A 23,735-nucleotide genomic window follows, 5' to 3' on the forward strand; every position below is an offset into this window, starting at 1 on the left:
GTTGGTTCTTTCATTCTGTCATTTTTCCAGTTCTTAAATTCAGTTCTCCACATTTCTGCGGCAATCTGTGATTTTTTTTTTAAAGTTCACGAAAATTCTGTAGCATTTTAAATGCACATTTCTCCCACTAAACACATTTTTGTATGCAGTTTTAAGTTATGGACACATTTTTGCAAGCAATTTCTCCTAATATAATGCATTTTTGTATGTTGTTTTCATGAAAATATTCATTTTTATGCACATTTTCGCCTAAAACATACATTTTTGAAAACAATGTTTGGTTGCTGAACTGCACTGCAAAATTTGATTAAGTGTGGATTTTGAAGGATAGCTTTTTTCATATTGTTTCAGAAAGTGCGACCATGATAGATTCGGCTTTAAATGACTCAAACTTCTCTCCCATCCCTAGTCCAGAAGCAGTCTTATCTTAGGGTGCTGGTTTCCAGGGTGGCAAATTTCCTGGAGCCACCTGAGGGTTGGGCCACTGTGGGAAGCAGAGTGTTGACCTAGACTTAGGTGGGCCTTCTGGTCTGATCTGGCACAAGCCATTTTATATTCTTCTGTAGGTCAGAATTTCTAACCCCTTATTCCGGGTGTGGGTCTGAGGATGAAAGAAGGGTACTTTCCTCCTAAGGCCACCTTGTGAGTTCATGGCAAAGGTAGCGATGGCCACCAACTGAGGTGGCGTTAAAAGAGGATTGTACAAATTCATGGATGATAAGGCCATGATTGTTACGTTCTACCTCCACTGTTGGAGGCAGTATGCCTCTCAATACCAGTTGCTGGGAATTGCAGGTGGGGAGAGTGCTGCTGTTGTGCTCATGACCTGCGTGTAGCTCCCCACTGGGGCATCTGGTTGGCCCCTGTGAGAACAGGATGCTGGACAAGAGTAGCCCCCCCCCTTGGCCTGATCCAGTGGGGCTCTGCTTAGGTTCTTAAAAATGCAGTTCAAACCAGATGCAGCCTTGGTGGTGGTGCCAACACCGAGCATGGCTGATCCATGACAGGGCCTTTTAAGTGGTGGCTTGTCATTTGTGGAATGCCCTCCCTAGTGAGGTGTGTCTTTCTCCATCACTATTACCTTTCAGGAGGAATTTAAGAACAGTCCTGTTTGCCCAGGTATTTGATAGCTGAAGGGGACTGTTCTTGGCAACCTGAAGATCACTGATGATAGAATGTTTTAAAGCTATGTTGGAATATTTAACTGTGTTTTACAATATTTTAAACTGTGCTTTAGAACGTTTTAAATTGTAATTATGCTTTGGAATGTTTTAAAACTGTTTTTAGTATGTTTTTTCTCTTTGTTGAATTGTTTTTTATGTTTACTGCTCTGGGCTCCTTCGGGAAGAAGGGAGATATTTATTATTATTATTATTATTATTATTATTATTATTATTATTATTATTAATATTATTATTATTATTATTAGCAGCAGCAGCAGCAGCAGCAGCAGCAACAACAACAATAATAATGAACCCACTGAATAATCATCTTAACTCACAGCACTGAAAAATACATCCTGGGGCTGAGTGCTGGTTAAAAAAATGAGTCCCTTTCCAAGTATTCCTTGGCAGAGGTTTCTCCCAAGGTTTCCCCTCCACCCCCGCCAGGAACTCTGACATCTCAGCAAACACCCGAGGAGGGTGGGGAGGTTTCGAGAAGCCACTTCCCATCCTGCTGCTCTGGCTGGAGATATGGCAGGTCACCCACTGGGCTATGCCTGAAAGCAGGAGACAGCCAGGGTCGGGGTGAGGGGGGCTTCTTGGGTCAGACAGACCTGCCATTCACCACAGCTCTAATTAGCAACATCCACCCAAGGGCTCCAACCTCTGACCAGGCTGCCAGCTGGGGATCAACACAGCTTAGAAGGCACACACCCTGTTGTGTATTCTGCTCAGTTCTCCTGATTTATTATTGCCAAGAAGCCCTTTGCGCTCTCTGCATGCTCAGAGACACCCATTTCTCCAGCCAGCTTCCAAGCATAAAGAAAAATAGGACACCCCAGGCTGCTTTCCTTTCTTCTTCCTTGTTCCAAGTCCTTTGAAAATGGGGGTCCCAGAGGCAAAATAAATTAATTAAGCATAATTTATTCAGATTCTGAGAACGTGGTTTGAATTTGGTGGGTCACAGAAATTCATCTGTTATAAGTACACTATATATGCAGTCTCAGAGAAGCTTAATTGTAGGTAACTTAACCCCGCCGCTGCCTGTTTTCTTTTAAAGTACAGTTACCTACACAGAAATCATACATTAATTGGTAAAAACCACATAATCTGATATTTTGCCTGCTGTATCCAGAGCTTGGAAAAGTTACTTTTTTTGAACTACAACTCCCATCAGCCCCAGCCAGCATGGCCACTGGATTGGGCTGATGGGAGTTGTAGTTCAAAAAAGTAACTTTTCCAAGCTCTGATATAAACTCATCTTGTCCTGGTGAGCTAAAATATCCTGTACATTCTCAGTGCTTAGAGGAAAATGCCAGCAATAGAATGTTTGCAAACAGCACAGCTTTTGTGAGGGAAGTGAAAGGCTGGAAGAAAAAAACACAGTGCCAAGGAACAAAGACTAAGCCATTGTTAGGAAGAAGGGCTTCAAGGGTGTGAGGGGGACAGGGAGGCAAGGGGCCTAGTGGCTGAGAGGTTGTGGGGGGGGGAAAGGCCCAGAGTTAGGGTGGGTGGGAGAAGGCAAGCAGATTTGGACATCCATGGGTTTAGAGGGGCAGGAAGAGTGGAAATGAGGAGTAATAAAGATGAAAGAGAAGCCGGGAAAATCTCACATAGAGCCAAGGGGCAGCATGATTAATGGTGGATTGTGGCCAGAGTCACACAGGAGTAAGAAGGCTCCACTGTGTGGCTCAGGGTGCCTGTTGACGGTGTAGAAAGTCAGAACTCACAACTCAGTCTGAAAGAAACACCCAAGTATGGAGGACTCTGTATCTCTGGCTACATTTTAGAACAGAACAGGCAAGGAGAATTGTTCAAGGAGGAGGTGGGAAATCTCGCCAGCATACCGTCAAATTCCTCCTGTCACCCCCAACAGCAGGATGCCTGGCTCCCTAACCAAAGGCAGCCGGGGACTCAGTTTCACGAACTGGCAGTCGAAGGGCAGGCTCCCACCCCGTTAATCCCTTGTCTCCATCTCACAAATCCAGCCGTAGTGCCGAGAGCAGTGATCGTCGTTCCAGCGCCCGTCATTGTGGAGGTGGGCACAGTCCTCCCCACCACCAAGGCCGTGGCCGTACCAATTATCCGGTTGCTCCGGTTTCCAGTCCCTGGAAAGGAAAACAAAGGGAAGGCGAAACCACAGGTTGCGACCCTCAAGCACCTCAAAGGTCAGTCACTGAAATTGCGGGGGGGGCATACAGTGAAGGCTGGTCCATTAGGGCAAATGGGCACCAGCCTCTGCTGGTGAAGAAATAAGCTTGCACTTGTTGGAAGTGGGGCAAGAGCAACTCCTGTTTTGGTCTTTTGTCTATGTTCCAGAAGGGAGATAGAGTGAGGGTCCTCCAGATGGATAGCCTGGATTACCTTTATCCGTGACGCTGCGACTGACTTCCTGATAAGTCTTAAGGGAAGCTTACCTGCCCCTCCTCCTTCCACCCTTTCCTTTCTTCTCCGATTGTCCGGGAGAGAGGAGACACCTTTGTCTCTGCTCTCTCTCTCCCAGCCACGAGGGCAATTCCCACGCCTGGGTATTGCGCCTCCACCTCCGTTAGTTAGAACTAGGCATGCCTTTCTATCTACTATGCATTCCTATAAATAAAGTAGCTTTTCTTATTTCACCAACTCTCCAGTCTCAGTGATGCTGATGCAGGGTACAAGCCTGCTTTCTTAGGCAAACGCACGCACACGCTAGCATTTCAACATCCGCTGTTACTCTCTGCTTAACTAATTTAGCACCACAACAGCGCTCTTAGCAAAGGGAGGCAGGGATTGAATTGTAGGCAAGGAGAGGCAGAGGCTCAGGCTAAGATCAAACCACATGCTTTGACGAACACCTCCCCCGCCCCAATCCAGTAAGTGTGATTACTTATTAATTAAGGAAAGAAACTCTACACTGTGCTCAGAGTCACTCCTTCCCATGTTCCAGGGATGAGGACTAGCAACAATCCACAGGCTCTGAGGCTGAGTGATCCCTGATGCAAATTAAGACTTGCACGGGTAGGCATTTTGGGAAACATCCCCATGTATGCCAGGCAGTTTGTGGCCACTGCGTAGACATTGGTCTCATGTCCAAATTGTAAGAAGTGTTGCTCTCTCCAGAGTGCTCACAATTCTGTGACTGCCGCATGAACACTGCCGTTGGGTCCATTGGGTGGCATCAAATTAAGGAGAAATCCCCAAATTAGGCCTGTTAAGGCTGTTGATTAGATAAATCTAGCATCGCTTTCCCCAACCTGGTGCCCTCCAGATGTTTTGGATTACAACTCCCATCAGCCCCGGACAGCATGGCTGTGCTCCCATTGGCCCTTGCAGGATACAGCTGTGCTGGCTGCACCTGATGGGACTTGTAGTTCAAAACAACTGGACGGTGCCAGTTTGGCAAAGGCTGCTCTAGCAAAATTGGTGAATCCGCCTAGTCAAATGTGGGCTGTTCCCTGGAAGTTATTTTTGGAGGGGAGGGAAGGTCAAGACATGTCCCCATCCAGACCTTCTGTCCATCCCAAGGGTTGCCACTTCAAAAGCCAGTCTAGAAGCTTCCACTCTATGGTAAAAGCTTCATGCATGGTCAATGGAATGCAGCTGAGCGGCACTGAGGAAGTGGCCACTCTGGGACTACATACTCTTTGGTAAAACATTCATGCATGGTCACCATAGTCACATACCATCATAGTTGGCACTTCTGGTCCAAAACTGAATTGTTTTGCTACTCCAACTGCCAATGCAAAGTTTTCACTACAGAGATGCCAAGGGATATAAAGATACCATTCTGTCCCTTCCCATAGAGAATCATAGCCAACAACACATAAGTTGAGGCTGTGGGCCACTCTAGCCTTTTTTCTACCTTTATCTGTTCAAAAGAGTGCAGCTGTGCAGCACCGAGAAAACGTCCACTCTAGGACTCCCACGAAGCTCCTACTTAGTGGCAAAAGCTTCAGGCATGCCTTGTGTTGCATTATGGGGGAAGGGGTTGGCACTGCCACCAATGAACTCACTCTTGGCGAACTGTGTAGGGTGTCCCATCTACCCACTTCCAGCTCCCACTGGCGTCGGTCAAGCCAATCCACATAAATTGTGGCTGCACGCGCACCACCACAAATTGCTAGCATGACAAAGACACAAGGAAGACAAAAGACAAAAAGTGAACACAAGGGATGCAGGAATCAGTCCATTCTTCTTTCTCTCACTTTCTTATTTTTCCAATCTTAAATTCACATCTCTGTGTTGCCACATTAATTTGCAATTCAAGAAAAATTCCTCATGAAAGTTCACCATCAGTTTAGTGCAGCCTTTTCCAACCTTTGGGTCCCCAGATATTGCTGGACTACAGTTCCCATAATTCCTGACCATTGGCCATGCTGGCTGGGACTGATGGGAGTTGTAGTCCAGCAACATCTGGGGCCCCAAAGGTTGGGAAAGGCTGATTTAGTGCAACCTCCCTGGTAGACTGTGTGAATGCTGTGGGCATAATATATCTTGACTTCAGCAAAGCTTTTGACAAAGTGCCCCATGATATTGTGATTGGCAAGCTAGCTAAATGTGGGCTGGATGGAACAACTATCAGGTGGACCCACAGTTGGCTACAGAATCATACTCAAAGAGTGCTTCTCAATGGTTCCTTCTCAAACTAGGGGGAGGTAATGAGCAGGGTACTGCAGGGCTTGGTCCTGGGCCCAGTGCTCTTCAACATTTTTTTTTTTTTACAATAATTTTTATTCAAATTTTCATAAAACAAACAAAACAAAATCATAAAACACTCAAAGACAAAAAACAAAACAAAAATGATTAAACAAAAAAATAAAATGTTGACTTCCCATTTGTTGCAGATCAGTTATAGGTCTACAATATATAACAATCCTGTCTCTTAAATTATATTATAAAATCACTTTCCTCCAGTAGTTATCTTAATTAATCATCAAATCTCATAAACATTACTTTATTCTTTCCACAAAAAGTCAAAGAGAGGTTTCAATTCTTTAAGAAATATATCTATCAATTTTTTTCCAAATAAACATGTCGATTAATCCATCTCGTTAATAATAATAATAATCTTATTGTCATAACCATAGTCCAAATAAACATATCGATTAATACATCTCATCAAAATCTGTTAGGTCCAATAATTTCAATAGCCATTATTCCATTATCCATATTAATTCCATCTTCCATCTTCAATAGTCCTGTTAAGTCCAGTAATTTCAGTGTCCAATCTTCCATTATCAGTATTCCATAATAATCTTGCTGTCATAGCCATAGTCATATAATAAGAGTCTGATGGGAATTTCCTCTATCCCAAATATTTTCTTGCCATCGATTCTGAATAAGTTGCTGAAATATTGTTGTAAAGTCATATCTCTGTTCTTTTTTACAAAATGCACTGGCTCATCTCTTGAGAGTTTTTCCATTGTCACATGGCTGCAGTTAATTCCATAGATTTTCTCTATATCAAGCTCCATCACGTCATTCCAGTCCAGAAAATTATCCAAGCCATTGATAACTTTATCTCTAATATCTTCATTAATTTCTTCAGAGATAACGTTAAATTCCAAACAGTAGATTTTATTTCTAATATCCATAAACTCCAGATCTTTTTCCAATTCCACATTTGTTCCAATCTCCAGAGCTTGTATCTTCCCTTTATTTTTTCTTTTCTCATCTCTGATCTCATTCTCCTCTCTCACAGGATCCCCTATTTCTTTAAGCTCCTGCGTCATTTTGCTCAGTTCAATTTTCAGCTCCTTACTGCCCTGTCGCAGGGTTTGTTTCGTTATCTCAATCTCATCCATTATTTTCTGAAACATAATTACTTCCAGATTCTCAGCCACTTTCTTGATTGCCATTTTTAAAACCACGAAAACAAAACAAAACAAAAATAAAGAAGAACCACTTCTTATTTCAGCAACAATTGGGTTAATATTCCAGGCTTGATGACATCACAGTATAAACAGAGCAGCCTGCCTTATCTCTCTATGTTCAAGAATACAAAACAAATTTAGTTCCCAGCGTCAAAACAGTTAGTGGCGTCGTGAAGAAGCAGATTCGTCAAAATAAAATAGACCAAAAAGAGAATAGTCCCAGACAATATAATGTTCCAAAGTTCATATTTTTTATTTTTTTCTCCTCGGAATAGAAATCCCTCTTCTGTTTATATCTTTAGAATGCACTTCCAGGACAGCTTTTTGCAATAGAAACAGAGATAAGCTGTTAATTTCGTGAATAACAGAGAAGAGTTATAGCTCACCCAGAAGTTCTTTAAAGCTGATTCATTTGACAAATCTCTTTTTGCTGTAACAATTTAAACCAAGTAAAAAAAAGAATAGAAAGAAGGGTGCTTGCCTGTTAGTCCGTTTTCTCTTTGAAGAAAAGATAAACGTGTCGCATTAATCAGATAGAGCTTGTTCGGAAGTCCGTCCGGCATTGCTGGCTGGACCTTTTCTCATAAATTAATGAAATCCAGTCCTCCCAACAAAAACAGGCTTTTGAGGTTGATCTCTACGTTTCTCCCTGCCCGGGAGAAATTTCATCAGTCAAAAAAAAAAAATATTCTGACTGATTTATATCTGAATAAGCTTCTTCTGAGGCGGGAGTCCGTCTCAAAAGCAGGCACAAGCGAAGTCACCCTTCCCGGAAGTCTGCTCTTCAACATTTCTATTAATGACTTGGATGAGGAGGTGAAGGGAATGCTTATCAAAGTTGCAGATGATACAAAATTGGGAGGCATAGCTAATGCCGTGGAAGACAGAAACAAAATTCAAAGGGACCTTGATAGGCTGGAACATTGGGCTGAAAACAACAGAATGAAATTTAACAGGGATAAGTGCAAAGTTCTACTCCTAGGAAAAAGAAACCAAATGCACAGTTATAAGATGGGGGATACTTGGCTCAGCAATACATGTGAGAAGGATCTTGGGATTGTTGTTGATCCCAAGCTGAATATGAGCCGACAGTGTGATGTGGCTGCAAAAAAGACTACTTTAGGCTGCATTAACAGAAATATAATTTACAAATCGCATGAAGTATTGGTTCCCTTTTAACCTTTTTTTTAAGATGTCTTGAAAAAAATTTAAAAAAATGTTTTTAAAGATGTTTTGTTTTAATGTATTTTAAAGTCTGTTTTTATGATGTTTTAAAGTGTTTTTAGTGCTTTTGATTGCAGCCCTGGGCTCCTGCTGGGAGGAAGGGCGGGATATAAATCAACTAATAAATAAAATAAATAAATATTTGGCACTGGTTAGGCCTCATATTGAGTACTGCATCCAGTTCTGGATGCCGCACTTTGAGAAGGATGCAGGCAAACTGGAACGGGTTCAGAGAAGGGCAATGAGGATAATCAGGGGACTGGAAACAAAGCCCTGTGAGGAGAGACTGAAAGAACTGGGCATGTTTCGCCTGGGGAAGACTGAGGGGAGATAGGATAGCACTCTTCACATACATGAAAGGTGGTTACACAGAGGAGGGCTGTGATCTCTTCTCGATTGTCGCAGAGCGCAGGACAAGGAATAATGTGCTCAAGTTGCAGGAAGCCAGACTCGACTGGACATCAGCAAAAACTGAAGTGAGAGCGCAATGACAATGGAACCAATGACCTAGGGAGGTGGTGGACTCTCCAACGCTGGGGGCATTCAAGAGGCAGCTGGACAGCCACCTGTCGGGAATGCTTTAATTTGGATTCCTGCATTGAGCAGAGGGTTGGATTCAATGGCCTTGTAAGGCCCCTTCCAACTCTACGATTCTATGATTCTATGGAATTTCTCCTAATAGGCACATTTTTATATGCAATTTTGCCTAATATAATGCATTGTCGCATGGTATTATCACAAATATATTCTTTTTTCATGCACACCTGGCTTTTTCAGCAGGCCTTCGGGGTATCCGGGGAGGGTTAATCGATATAATTGTAATGCCTCCTACCCAGTTTTAATATTGTTGTTGTAGATCTATTGTTTTTATTGTATTACTGTATTTTATTAATTGTATTTTAATAATTTTGTAAGTCGCCTAGAGTGGCCATTGGCCAGATAGGCGACGAAGAAATTAAATTTATTATTATTATTATTATTATTATTATTATTATTATTTATCCTAGTATATGTATTTTTGTACATGTTACTTGGCTGAAGAACTGTGCTGCAAATTCAGAAAAGTGCAAATTTCAAAGTGCTGTTTTTGTTGTGCATATTGTTTTGGAAAGCACGGATTGGGTGGATTCGCCTTTAAATATAAACTGAATCAAATTTCTGCCCCCATCCCTAGTGAACACAAAGGCTCCGAAGGTGTGTTACCCCCACCCCCACCTACCCACAACTCTGCTGGGAGTCAGGCGTGTTCCTCACAAGCATTCCCACCCTGCCCCATCCTGCATCCCTCCCTATCACCAAAGTGGGCAGGCCTGTAACAGTAACAAGACCTACTTGTTCCTCAAGTGAGTTGATGATCACCAGGTGGGAATCTCGGTCTTCACAATCTGCCTTGGCTTCCTCCCATGGCTTCCCTATTCTGGACTCCCAGTAACAGCTTTTCCGAAAGGAGTCCCAACCCTTAGGGCAACAGGTCTCTTGGTTAGCTGGGGAGTAAGACAAGATGATCAAAAATCGATGATGCAATTGCATTTGGAATTCTGTGCACAGTTCTGGTCATCTCACCTCAGAAAGGATATTGTAGAGCTGGGAAAGGTTCAGAAAAGGGCAACCAGAATGATCAAGAGGTTGGAGCGACTCCCCTGTGAGGAAAGGCTGCAGCATTTGAGGCTTTTTAGTTCAGAGAAGAGGCGAGTCAGAGACGACATGATAGACGTGTGTATAAAATTATGCATGGCATGGAGAAAGGGGAGAGAGAAAATCTTTCTCCCTCTCTCATAACCCTAAAACTCAGGGACATCCAATGAAGCCAAATGTTGGAAGAGTCAGGAAGGACAAAAGAAAGTCCTTCTTCACTCAGTGTATAGTTAAACTATAAAATTTACTCCCACAGGAGGCAGTGATGGCCACCAACTCAGATGGCTTTAAAAGAGGATTAGACAAATCCATGGTGGATGAGGCTATGAGTGGCTACTAGTCATGGGGGCTATGCTCTGCCTCCACTGGCTGAGCTACTATGCCCCTAGATACCACTTGCTGGAAACCGCAGGAGGGGAGAGTGCTGTTGCGCTCCGGTCCTACTTGCGGGCTTCCCTGTGGGGCCTCTGGTTGGCCACTGTGAGAAGAGGAGGCTGGACTAGAGGGGCCCCTTTGGCCTGATCCAGTAGGGCTCTTTCTTATGATCTTATGTTCTTAAGGATGATATCCAATGTTAGGCATATTCAGAGTAGACCCAATTAAATAACTGCAGTCCGCTGATTTCAATGGGTCTCCTCAGAGTATGACTGATGTTCAATATCACCCAAAGATGCCCAGGGCAGTGCAAAGAACCAGGTTTGCTCTAGACCAGTGGTTCTTAACCTTTTCCACTGCCAGCACCCCTTGGATTTCCAAAATATGCTCTCACACCCCCTGAAAAAATACCGTTCATTTTTTATTTTAATGTGTGTTTTAGCCTAACTTAGCTACACTTGAACGATCAAGAAAGAAAATTCACCTAAGCCCATGCATCAGTGTTAAAATACTTGGGTACAAGGTTAAGGATTACAAGAAAAATAACGTACTTAGATTTAATGTATTAAATTACATACTATAATCACAGACTCAAAAAACAGAACAACTTCTCAATTCTCACACAATTTAAAAAATCTCTTGAACAACGCCTTGCACCCCTAGGAAAAGTGTCTTGCATCCCCGGTGGTGCGTGCACCCCAGGTTAAGAATAATAGAATCATAGAATAGTAGAGTTGGAAGGGGCCTATAAGGCCATCAAGTCCAACCCCAGAACAGAACCACTGCTCTAGAGCATGGTGGGACGTACTGGTTAACAAAAATAAGTCTTGTTGATTCCATGGGATGTTCTCACTCAGGACAGGCCCCACAGAATGCCCTAGATAGTGAGAAGCTGGAACTGCCCACAAGGAGAAGGTAGGGCGGGGTGGGGTGGGGTGATGAACATAGGAAGCTGCATCAATATGACCATTGGTCCATCTAGCTCAGTATTGTCTACACTGACTGGCAGCAGCTCTCCAGGTTTTGAGGCAGATCTACCTGGAGATGCCAGGGACTGACCCTAGGACCTTCTGCATGCAAAGCAAATGTCTTTCCACTGAGCTATCGCCTTTCCCAAAGTGCTTTGCACAAGTTTTGCTGGATGCAGAAAGATAAGCTTGCTGAGAGATGGATGGGTGTTTTCTCAGATACTAGAATGCAAGGCTCTACCCTAAGAAAATATTATTTTGACAGTTCGTTCAGGGTAGCAAAGAAAAAGAATAACCTCTCTCCACCCTGCATAATTAACTTAAAGAATTTATTCCCATATGATACAGCAGTGGCCAGGAGATTAGATGGCAACCATTGCCTATGAAGAGATTTTCCCATCATGCCACTGTCAGGGATGGTGATTCAGTTCACATGTAAAGGCTAGCTTCCCTAATTCACATCCTCTGAAACAATACTTGAATAACATTCAGACATCCTTTGGAATTTGCACCTCTCTGAATTTTGTAATTCAGTTCTCCAACTGAGTAATGCATGCAAAAATGCATATACTAGGATGGTGTGCATTAAAATGTGTATATTAGTGGAAACAACACACAAAATGCATTATATTGGGGCAATTGTTTTGGAAAAGCATGTGTATTAGGCAAAATTGCATGCAAAAATGTCTATAAGGAGAAATTTGCACCAAAATACTGATGAATTTTCATGAGGCCAAAAAGAAAAAAATAACAAATTGGTGGGGAAATGTGAAGAACTGAATTTAAGATTGGAAAAATGAGAAACTGAGATAAACTGAAATGGTCAGATCCCTCCATCCCTCACCAGGAGGAGACAGGAGACCAGCTGGCCTAACCCTGCAGGCTGTTCTTGTGTCCTCGTAGCAGGACGCTGAGACTTAGGGGGCTCATCCAATAATCTACGTTTGAACCCAAATCCAGGAAAACGTCTCACCCATAAAGCAGGGGTGCAGAAACATTGGAGGTTTTTTAGCCCAAGGGCCACACTTCCTTCTGGGTAACCTTCCAGGGGCCACATGCCCAAAAGTGGGCAGAGCAGCTGATGTAAATTTTACCTTTGCACAGTAGGCTTGTTTACACACACACACACACAACACACACACACACTCTCCTCCACTCAGGTAAGGAAGTGGCACAATCAGAGTTCAAGGGCACATTGCAGCCAGACAGGAACACTCAAGGAGGGTACAAAGCAAGGCCAGTGAGGGGTGTGGCCTGGGAAGAGGATGCGTGGCTGGGGTGTGTGTGACCTGTGCAGTTCTTAGGGCCAGACAGAAAAACCTGGAGGGCCACACTTAGCTGCAGGGCCAGGGGTTCCCCACCCCTGTTATAAAGAATTGACAAGGCAGGTTGAAGGCACAAAAAAGGTATACTCTTTCTAAAATGCTAAAAGCTTGAACCAGGAGGCCTCATCCTTTACACTCGGGTGAGATGACTCGTACAGGGCCTGGTAGTTCTTATTATCTTATCTGCTTTGCATGCAGAAGATCCCATGTTCAATCCCAAATGACAGCATCCCCAGACAGGGCTGGAAATGTCCCCTGCCTGAAACCCTGTACAGCTGCTGCCAGTCAGTGAAGGCAATGCACTGATAAATGGACTCCAATGGTCTGGCTCGGAATAAGGTGGCTTCCTCTGCCCTCCGCATGCTTGGCCATGTGCCTCGCACACTCAGGTGCTGTGTTCTGCTTTCCAGATCTACTCCCAACCTGTTCGGTTGTGTTTAAAATTCTCCAGGTCACAATTCATGGTTCTAAAGTTCCTTTGCAACTCGTGCATCTGGGCTAGGAGTCGTTCCTTGCCTGGTGAAGGTGAAAAGAGAGAGAGAAAACAGTTAGGATACAAACTCACAGTCACGATCAAGAGGGAAATGCACACAAATTGAGGACCTTTTGCAAAACCAGAAAGTCAAAAGTTCTAAGGGGGCAGTAGAAATCTTCATTAAAATTGTTTGTTAAAAACATTTATATTGTTTTAAATTTTTTAATTGTGTTTTAAATTTGTATTGTTTTTAATGTTTGTAGTTACCGTAAACCGCCCAGAGAGCTTCGGCTATGGGGCGGTATATAAATACAATAAATAAATAAATAAATTTGCATCTGACCTGCACCCTAAAAACACTTGGAAACCTACATGCTGTCAAGTTTCGTTGGCAGTCATGTACATGACATGAAGTATTATCAAGAATATGAGCACAGACGCAGCAACTGGTAAACCCACAACCACACGTACGTTCAAACAGAACACAGCTGGAGTTCTAGGGGTTCTTGCTAGCCTTGGGGTTTTGCTGAATTGGGTGTAGGGGGGCGAGGGAAGTTTCAGGACCAGGAAGGAAACAGTACAGCATTTTTTAAAAAAATCCCCCCTCATGTGTTGCTAGTTTGACGGGCTCAAGTTTGGGGTTGGCTGTGTCAGCTCCATATCTCCCCTCAGAACGAGGAAGAAAAATGTTGCCTCTATTCCTTTCCTTCCTCCTGAAACTTCCTCATATAAAAATATGAGGGTATTTTTTTTAACTCCTAGCATGCACTCCCCCCAGTGCAAATCCTCACATCCAGGATAGAAGGCAGCCTTTGCCAACCTGGTGCCCACTTGGTGCCCATTCCTCTCACCCTCAGCCATGGTTGGAGAAGGCTGCAGAAAGGTGCTAAAGGTTCAAGCAGCTCAGCTCCTTCCCCTCATTTCCCCCCTCCCCAGCTGGCTCCCTTTAAAGCTGTGGGAGCCCACACAGGACTGGTCCTGGTTGGGCTCTGGTTTGTTTTGGGGAAGGACTGTGGTCCAGTGGCAGAACACCTGTTTTGCAGGACGAAGGTCTCCCATTCAACCCTGATGGCATCTCCAGGTAAGACTGGGAATGTCCCCTGCCGGAAGCCTTAGGGAGCTGCTGCCAGTCAGTGTAGACAATACTGTGCTACCTTCCTACATTCTCTACAGACTAATATGCATAACTGGGGGCTCCCCCAGGTAGGCTAAAACCTCTGCGCATTCCGCTGCCAAACTGATCGGCACGGGCCACCCGAGTTCAGTATTAGAAGGAATATATCAGCTGTATATACCCTACTATCAATGCCCAGAACTGGAAGCTTTTTAAAGAAGATGGAAACTATTTAAAGCAGAGAAATATAATAATAATTATTATTATTTTCAGTCCAAGTCTGTGAAGGGGGAAGGTAGGTTGAAGCGAGCTGCTGTATCCTTAAACAAAACAAATACACAAACCTGCCCTGTCATGTAGACTTCGAAGTAATAAAGTTAATTATCACTACTAGATTCACTTAGAATGTTGCTTATTTATTTATGGATCATTTCCTCGAGAGTATCTCGAAACAATTTAAGAACAACAACAGTAAACACAATGACTGAAACATCATATGGAAAACCATCACTTATACAAAAGAAATTTAAACGATTTCATGTAAAAATAATTAAAACAAGTGGGTTTTTTTTTTTTTTAATAAAAAAAGAACATTTCTAATCCAGTATTGACACAGGCTGGGATTTTAAAAACCCCACCTTCACTTAAAAGGCTTGTTAAAAAAGGAAGGTCTTCCATAGACACCTAAAAGACAATAGAGACTGTGCCAGGCTGCCCTGTAATTGTGGGGTTTTGCCGAAGGAAGGACGGTGCTCTGCCCTGGATTCTGGTTTTGCTGGTTCCATCAGCTGACAAGAATGCAGGTGCTGATGAGTTGCAGTTACACTTCTGTAAGTATATTTGAGCCGGAATGAGAGAGTTCTGGAGGAGAGGCCTTTCCCCTTTCCGATCAGCCAGCTCACTCGCCAAATGTAAGAAAATATATGCTTTCTTCCAGTTGTCTCTTCTAAGTTTCAAGGCACACACATGTGCACCTCTATTTTCACTCATGCACACACACTCAGGGCTCTTCCACACAGGAGCATTATCTCCACTGATGTCCATGCATCCAGGCTAGATTACTGTTATGTGATCTATGTGGGGCTGCCCTTGCAGTTGGTCCAGAAGCTGCCAGAAGCTGCAAAATCCCAGCAAGATGGACTCGCTGTGGGTTGGTGGTTCCTGAGTTCCGGTCAGTTGCCTGCTTTGGATGGGGTCATACTCCCTCTGAAAGAGCAGGTCCATAGTCTAGGGGTGCTCCTGGATCCATCTTTGTCGCTAGAGGCCCAGGTGATCTCTGTGGCTAGGAGTGCCTTTTACCAGCTTCGGCTGGTAAGACAGCTGCGGCCGTTTCTGGACTGGGATAGCTTGACCACTGTTGTCCACACACTGGTAACCTCTAGGCTCGATTACTGTAATGCGCTGTATGTGGGGCTGCCCTTGAGGTTCGTCCAGAAGTTGCAGCTGGTGCAAAATGCGGCGGCGAGACTGCTCACTGGAGCAGGATATCACCAGCGTGTTACTCCGCTGCTGAAAGAATTGCACTGGTGTCCACTGGCTAAGTTCAAGGTGCTGGTTCTGGCATACAAAGCCCTATACACTTGGGACCAGGACACCTGAAAGACCGTCTTACCCCTTATATAGCCAGTCGATCACTGCGCTCTGCAGGTGAGGGCCTCCTGCAGATACCATCTGATCAGGAGGTTTGTTCTGCACAATGTAGGAAACGGACCTTTTGTGTGGCGGCACCTACCCTGTGGAATTCCCTTAAGTATTAGACAGGCACTGTCTCTGTTATCTTTTCGGCGCTTACTGAACACCTTCCTCTTTCAACAAGCCTTTGAAGTAGAGACCTTCTCCCAGTTTTCGTCTCTGTTGGAATTGTTTCTTAAGGTGTTTCATTGTTAGTTGCTGCCCGCCCTGGACTCCTTTAGGAGGAAAGGCAGGATACAAAATTGATAAACAAACAATATCTCAATTAGAATCCTTTTTTTCCCAGTTTGAATTTGATTATGGTAGTCCACACATATCCCCCTCATCCATCTCATATCCCACTCACTTTCCCAAGTAAATTCAGTCTTCCTGATCCAGTTCAAATCAGGAAAATCTGGATTTACTTGGGGAAATTAGTGGGACAGGAGTGGGACAAGGAGGATTTCATGCAGACTCCAGTAACTAAATGGAGACATGGGTAGATTCAAATCCACATTAGAGTCCAGTGCGGATGCGATCTCCCTCTCTCACAAATTTGGGACCACTTGGAAACTATTGGATGAGCTCTCCAGGAAGATTTTTATACGTGTTGACTGTCCCTTACCTGCTTTGGCTTCCTCAATCACCTGTTTTACCTTCCCCTCCAGTCGCGTCATTTTTGTTTCCGTGTTCACCCCTGAAATGCACAAAGTGGGTCTGGGTGACGCAGGAACTGTGCTGTTGTGCAGCGGCCCATTTTCTCTCCCCCACCCCCAGCCCTCCCCATTGACTGCCTTAGTGCTTGGAAACGGGAAGTGGGTGATTGTCTGTTGTACTGAACAGGAAGCGATAAAAGGAGCAGAAAGGGCAAGGAGGAGGAAGCTACTAATTAATATTGCAGGGGACCTTTGCCGAATGGGGCTTTATGGGGAGCAAACATTGCAGGAGGATGTTGGCGAGGGGAAAAGGTCTTGTAGGATAATGCAGCTCTATCTTCAGTGCTGTTTAGACCTCTGTTAATTCCACATCCAGCTACTTGCAGAAAAGCAGTCCCTCAACCCTACTCTAGAGCTCTGGTGTGAGGAAGCAATCTACTACGAATAGCAGAGTTTCAGTTTCAGTTCAACTCACCAAAGCCCCCTTTACTTACCCCTCTGCAGAAGGGCTTCCATCTCATTGACAACAGTTTGATTGATGCTTATAAGTGTATCCTGCATCCCTGATAGCTGAGATCTGAAGTTGCTGCCTGGGGGTGTCGGAGATGAAGAGAGAGGTGAAAGTGGGCACCCCACACCAGTCTCCCTCCCCCCACTCTCACATTGTCCCTAACTTCATCCATGTATGACCTCCAGTTATGCATTCACTTAACCACTTTCCGCTGTTCATCCTTTGTCTTGGGTCTCTTTTTTTTTAACACACTCACCTCTTTCTTGTACGCTCACCTGCCCCGTTGACTTTCAACATTCTCCTACTGCACACCCCTCTTTTCTGCACTAGCCCTCGATTAAGGACTCACTTTTGGCACCAAATACAATGACTGCGACGGTGAGGATGCTGCTCAGTCCCAGCAGGATCAGAACCAGGCGACGGCTCGGGCAGACTCGTTGCCTCCATGATAGGCCTGAGGAAGGCCCTGGGGGCACTGAGGAGAAGGCATGTCAGTCAGAAAAACCCACCCTAATCATTAGTTTGCCTTCACTCAGTGTGTCTTAGATCTTCTCTAATCATCTGTCATCTTTTATCTAGTCTCTGTCAGTTTCGTATTCCATCTTCTGACACCGCCTGGCTGCAGCGCCATGATGTTTGTGAACACTCCATGCAAACAGGCAGCAAAACTAACTGAACTGTCAGAATGTTAGCAGTTCAGCTTCCTTGAGGGAAGAGAAAATTGTCACCCAGGGAAAAAGCGATCTCATGCAGGCCCTGCAACAGGTGTGGGGAGCCTTTGGCCCTCCCAGTGTTGCTGAACTACAACTCCATCATCCCTGGCCATTGGCGTTCCTTGCTGGGGCTGATGGGAGTTGTAGTTCAGTGACATCTGGCAGGCCAAACGTTCCCCCTGCCCGTGCCCTACAGGAAAAGGGGAGTTTTGTAGGGCAGGCTGAGAACTGAGAAGAGCTCATAGGATGTAGGGAAAGTTCAGAGGCAGCATGACTGAAGGAAGGGTGAAGAGCAGGGCAGAGACTGAGAGGAAAAGTAAGGAGGAGGAGGAGAGACAAAAAAGGAGCTAATGAGAGAAGAGACAAGAAGGTGTGGAACTGCGTTTGTGATACTGATTTGCTGATTTACAATTCCTAGTGTACTCTGGTCTGAAGAAGCCCATATGGGCATAGAGCTGCTTCCACGAGCAATTTAGCTCTGCTGGGGCACAATTATCAATATCTTTGCCACAATTATCTGGAATTAAGTGGAATCAAAACATTGTACATTTTATCCAGCAATGTTTGTCCACCTAGCTAACATCCCTTTGAAATTTTTGATTTCAAATAAGTCTCATTGAGCAGAGCAATCTTAATTAGTAGCTTTCTCCTTACAACTTCTGCCCTCTTTTTACTATTGACTAATTAAACGGCAAGACTAATTCCCCAGCAGCACTGAACAGGGAGCACTCCAAGGCACAGAAGTTGCAATGGGGAGCAGGAAAGCTTTAAACTGAAGGCACAGTAGCCCTGAAAAACTTCAATAGAGCTTTATCAGTGCACACTGGACACATTGGTGCTCCAAATATTTATCGTCCTAAATCACCACAAAGCAGGTCTGGGGGGGAATGCAGTAGAGTAGTGCAGAAAAATGCTGGAATAAAAGAATTTGGCAATAACATTGCCCAGGTTCTCTGCAAGAAAGGAGTGAACCCAGGATGCCAATTCCAGAGGAAAGGGCTAGTGTGGAGTCATCCTAGGTTTTAGAATTATAGTTGCAATAGAGTTGTTATAGAATCATAGAACTGTAGAGTTGGAAGGGTCCTATAAAGCCATCGAGTCCAACCTGCTGCTCAATGCAGGACTCACATCTGACAGTACTGTATGCTTACTCCTTTGCAGTCAGTTCCGAATGAGTCATTGTTCATTTGGAGTGATGGGTGCTGGTCAATAGAGCTGGCGTACCTAACTGCCACAATCCTGGTCCACCTCATTAAGACCCCATGACTAGTCTTGGCTAGCAGTCCAGCAAGGAAGTTCTTTCTTTACCTTTGAGGACCTATTCCTCATGTATCTTCTCACCCATGTCAACATTCCATCTGGCCTACACACCTTTTCGGAGATAAATTTCACCCTCAGCCTCTACGTCCAGGGTTGCAAGATCCTGGTAATCCTGGATCATTTTGACTCAGGATTCGGAAGGTGGTCAGACACCTGGTGAGACAGAGAACACAACGCTTGTGCATGGAGAAGCAAACGAAGAGGCAGATTAAGATGTGAAAAGATTAATTAAGCCAGCCTTTGCCAACCTGGTGCTCTTCAGGTATCTTGAACGACAACTCCCATCAGTCAGCACTGACAGAAGCTGCATGGGGGGAAGCTTTTAACTGAAGGCACAGGAGCTCTGAACAATCTCAATAGCACTTTAACTCGGCCAAACTGCGCAGCTTGCCACTGCAACTCCTAAAACATCTGGAGGCACCAGGTTGGCAAAGGCTGAATAAAACACATACACAGACCAGACCACAGCCATTCCAAGAAACGTTGATCCTGCCCAGTGTGGAATATCTATGTGGCTTCCCTGCCTTTTGCCCCATCCCCATCAGCTCCTGCACAGTGTCAACAAGGCTGGCACTGGGGATCCTTCTAGCGAATTGTGCCCCATGGGTCAGGCCTCTACGCTTCCCACACCCAGCTGCTCTTTATAGGTGTGGTGGCCAGCTCACCTTTTCTCTCAAGGAAAGGGCTCCAAACACATAACCAGCCCCTCTCTTTGCCAGAATCACAATTCGAAGTGTGAAGTTACTTGACCGAACCTCCAAGGTTCCTGTCAACTCACACACAAGCTGGTTAAAACAACAACAGAAGAAGAAATAAATAGTTGTGTTTTGTTAAGTCTGTTGTCCTCTGAAAGGTCAGGAACCTTTTGTCCATGGGACACAGTTCCTTGGGGACTAGCTCTTCTGCGCCTCTTTTCACTATTGACATTCTACCTTTTAACCAGGGACATAGTATAAGCAACTTTTTCTGAATGACACTGTTGGGTCCATCTATCTCAGGACTGTCTGTAACAGGAATGGGAAACTGGACTCGGCCATCTCCTCACTTCTCTGCCCCCCAAACTCCACCCCCTGCAGGGCAACTTTGCCAGGTAAATGGGGCTGTTCACCTGCCAACACCTGGTGTCACAATGACACCAGGTCCCCATTTTCTTTTGCCTGCAAGATTTGAAATCAAACCACACAGGCAAAGGGACCACTTTGCAAGTGCTGTATCAGTGGCACCTGCAAACCCTGCTTTCAACAGGGAGCCGCACCTTTACCTGCCCCACATCAGGTACAGGACAGGTGGACACACAGACACCATCTTCAGAGACCCTGTTATCGTGGATCTGTAGGAGCTGCACCTACCCCACAAAAGAGTGCTGGTCTGTTCAGGTGCCACCGGATTCAGCTGCACCAGGCCCGCCCAACAGGGACACCTTTCTGGAGGCAAAGGGAGAGCAGATCTGATTTTGCAAGCGATTCTCCTGGCCTTTTTCATCCTCTGCCCAAGGGACTTAACGACTCGTTCCAGACTAAGAAGCAGTTTTAGCACCATGCGTGTGTGAAAATGCCCTCAGACTTTGAACTACTTCCCTTTCCCCAAAACCGCTATCAGGCTGCTGGTCAGGGGTGCAGTTGGGTTATTTCAGACTCTTGGGGCTTCAAGGGGAGAGCCTTCTCTTTTAACCTAGGGAAGGGCTATAGGTCAGTGCTAGAGCATCTGTTTTGCATGCAGAAGGCGGCTCCGGGGATTGGGCTGGGAACACCTCCTGTGTGAAACCCCGGACAGCTGCTGCCAGCCAGTTTAGACAATGCTGAGCTAGATGGACCAGTGGTTTGACTCAGTATAAGCCAGCTTCATATGACCCTATTACTTCACTGACCTCAAAATGTGGTCAGCCAGCCCTCTTGTGCTTGGGGACCCTCCTGGTCATTCTGCTGAGTGGAGGCCGTGGAAGTCTGCCTCAAAGTCCTGGCCTGATGGTGCTGTTGGCCTGCCCTTATGAGAGTGCACATCTCCCACCTGCCCCAGTTTCCAGATATGTGGCAGCCAGGCAGCACCTTCCCATCAAGGGAGAGAGAGAGGAGTGGGCGCATGCTGAGCTTGGGAGTCCTTTACCTGTTTCCTCGTCTCCCGGGGGGTCAGGGAGACACTCCACAAACGCCGTCCGTTGAGTCCCTCGTCCTCTTCCGCTCGCTGTTGATCTTTGTACTGTCAATATGCTGCTTTCTCCAGGGCACGGTCAGTTTTAGAATTTTCTAAAACTGCACAGGGAACCCACAGCCTCTAGGGCTTGCCCTCCCCTTTAGAGCTGAACTGATGCCAAATTTAGCCTCATTTGAAAAGTGAAAGTTCAGCTGCAGGCTTCTGTTATAATGGCCTTTCCCCAAAGAGGAGAAGCATAAAGTGTGAGAGGCAAATGTGAGTTGCAAAGTGGGACATGAAGGAGAGTTTGAGGCAGGGCAAACAAACCACATTTTCTCACAAAGGACATTTGGGAAAATGGCAGAGAAGCTGGAACAAATTATTTGCATTGGTCCCTAGGAAATGGGGCATCTGAAGAATCGGGTCCAAGTGAGGTGACACAAGATGCTGCTTGTTCCTGAAATCAGTTTCCTTTCTGGAAGATTGGGAAGTACAATCCAGTGTCTTTTAAATAAAGTAATTGAGTGAGGGTAGAGATAGATGGAAGGGTCAGTTTTGGTTCTCCCCGTTTCTAATTTTTCCAGTCTTAAATTTGGTTGCCTACATTTCTGCAATAATTTGCAATTTTTAACTAAATCCTCATGAAAATTCATGAGCATTTTAGTGTGAATTTCTGCTAATAAACACATTTTTTGGTTGCAGGTTTGACTGATGTTTACATTTTTGCAAGCAATTTCTCCCAATACAAGACATTTTGTTTGTTATTTTCACTAATGTATTCATTTTTATGCATGCTTTCCCCTAATATACACGTTAAAAATTGCTTGGCTAGAGAACAGCATCATAACATTAGAGTAAGTGCAAATTTCATAGAACCATAGAATGGTAGAGTTGGAAGGGGCCTATAAGGCCATCGAGTCCAACCCCCTGCGCAACGCAGAAAAGGGTGCTTTTCAAAGGGTGGGTCTGTTTTGGTCCTCATGTTGTTTCAAAAAGTGTGAATTTGACAAATTTGGCTTCAAATGCAAACTGGTCAAGTTTCTACCCCAGTCCTAGGTGAGAGGGCAGGAGAGCCAGGAAATTATAGGGAAGTTTAACTTAATGAGTTTGTTGTAGACAACATAGTGTCAAAGCAAGTGTTGTCCCCCACTTTCCAGTGCAATTTCCCCTCATTTTCCTTATTGCAAAAAGTCCAGGTTTGGTGGGAAAGAGCTTTTGTTGTGCAAGACCTCTCAATCAACTACAATACTGCAACCAGAATTTGCCTGTATGCAACTGAATCCCGCCCAAAAATAGCAACGGTCCAGAAGCACCATTTTTCATTTAATTTTAGAAACACAAAAAGCTGCTTTGGACGAGGTCAGAGTTCTTGTTTATCACCTAGCCCAGTGCTGTCCACCCTGACTGGCAGCAACAGCTTCTCCAGGGGTTCCCATTACAAGCTACTTTATCCTTTTAAGCAGAGGATGAGACAAATCCATAGAGGACAAGGCTGTCAGTGACCACTAACCCTGATGGCTTTCTTCCTCCACTGTTGGAGGCAGGATGCCTTGAATGTCTGGCTCCTGGGAATCCCAAGTGGAGAGAACACTGCTGTTGTATTCAGACCCTGCTTGGGGGCAGCACAAATAGCCGCAACACAAAATGGGAAACAGGTTGACTGTAACTGGATAGAAGACAGTAACAGATGCTCTTGGAGGTCACTGATTCATAGGGTTGCCATAAGTCATAATCAACTTGAAGGCACATAACAACAACAGACAAATTTGGACAGTTGCCTTAAAGGAGAACTTAATAACAAATAAGATGAAGAAAAGATTACCAAAAAAAAGAGAACACTTTTCATGTTAAATGGTTTTGGTTTACAGCTGATGTGGTCCATCACTGATTCCGGCCTTGTTATAGGAAGAAGTTTTGGATTTACTCTTTGCAAATTTTGCAGATTCACAGAACTCAGCAGCGTCACTAGCGGGAGTGCGAGGGGGTGCGGACCTCCGGTGCGCGCCCTCACAGGGGCATGGACGAGGTGGCTGGGTTTGCGTGTGCGCACATGTGTGCGCACTCGAGGCCAGCCACCCCATCCATCCCCTTGGGAGGGCACACGCCAGAGGGGCACCCAGCCAGAGAAGGCCTGGGAATGCCGGCGCACCTCCCTTGCCCCACCAACGCTGCTCCCGGACTCGCCTGCCTGCCCGCCTCTGAGGAGGAGTTGGAGCAGCCTTACCGGGCAACGGCGCGGGGCGGCTCTGGGTGTCACCCCCCTCATGGTGACACCCGGGTGTGGGCCGCACCCTCCTCACCCCGGTAGTGACGCCCCTGACAGAACTATATTTATCTGTGACTCATGTCCTGTGTGTGACTTAACACTTGAGAATGTAATTTTTTATTTATCATGAAAATACGCTCCTTAGCTTTTTGTATTCTGCATATTGTGTATACATATTTTCTGTATTACCAAATTACAATTACAAATGTATTTTCCAGCAAGAGAGGGCTTTTGTCTTCTTACTCTACAGCGAGCTTTCCAAAAGCATCTCGCCAATGACTAGATGGGTCTCTGGTCTGATCTAGCCGGCCTCTTTCAATGTCCTGAGTTTGCAACT

The 23,735-nt window shown here is 45.0% G+C and overlaps 1 protein-coding gene across 2 annotated transcripts; it reads right to left on the reverse strand.

Moving 5' to 3' along the window:
- Positions 1-2,067: 2,067 nt before the first annotated feature.
- LOC133366704 (asialoglycoprotein receptor 1-like) lies at positions 2,068-21,212 on the reverse strand. 2 transcript variants are annotated; one of them, XM_061590103.1, is made up of 10 exons: positions 21,106-21,212; positions 20,352-20,426; positions 19,054-19,155; positions 17,319-17,444; positions 16,953-17,048; positions 16,428-16,499; positions 12,966-13,058; positions 9,572-9,723; positions 5,156-5,262; positions 2,068-3,271 (listed from the first exon to the last, which is right to left on the reverse strand). In XM_061590103.1, the coding sequence occupies exons 3-10, from the start codon at positions 19,121-19,123 to the stop codon at positions 3,121-3,123; spliced, it is 867 nt and encodes a 288-aa protein (XP_061446087.1). In that variant the 5' UTR covers positions 19,124-19,155; positions 20,352-20,426; positions 21,106-21,212; the 3' UTR covers positions 2,068-3,120. The 2 variants fall into 2 exon arrangements, with proteins under 2 accessions (XP_061446087.1, XP_061446088.1); XM_061590104.1 differs by lacking the exon at positions 20,352-20,426 and having other exon boundaries at positions 21,106-21,211.
- Between the last annotated feature and the right edge of the window lie 2,523 nt (positions 21,213-23,735).

The sequence above is a fragment of the Rhineura floridana genome, chromosome 11, assembly GCF_030035675.1.
Source record: "Rhineura floridana isolate rRhiFlo1 chromosome 11, rRhiFlo1.hap2, whole genome shotgun sequence".
Taxonomy (NCBI): domain Eukaryota; kingdom Metazoa; phylum Chordata; class Lepidosauria; order Squamata; family Rhineuridae; genus Rhineura; species Rhineura floridana.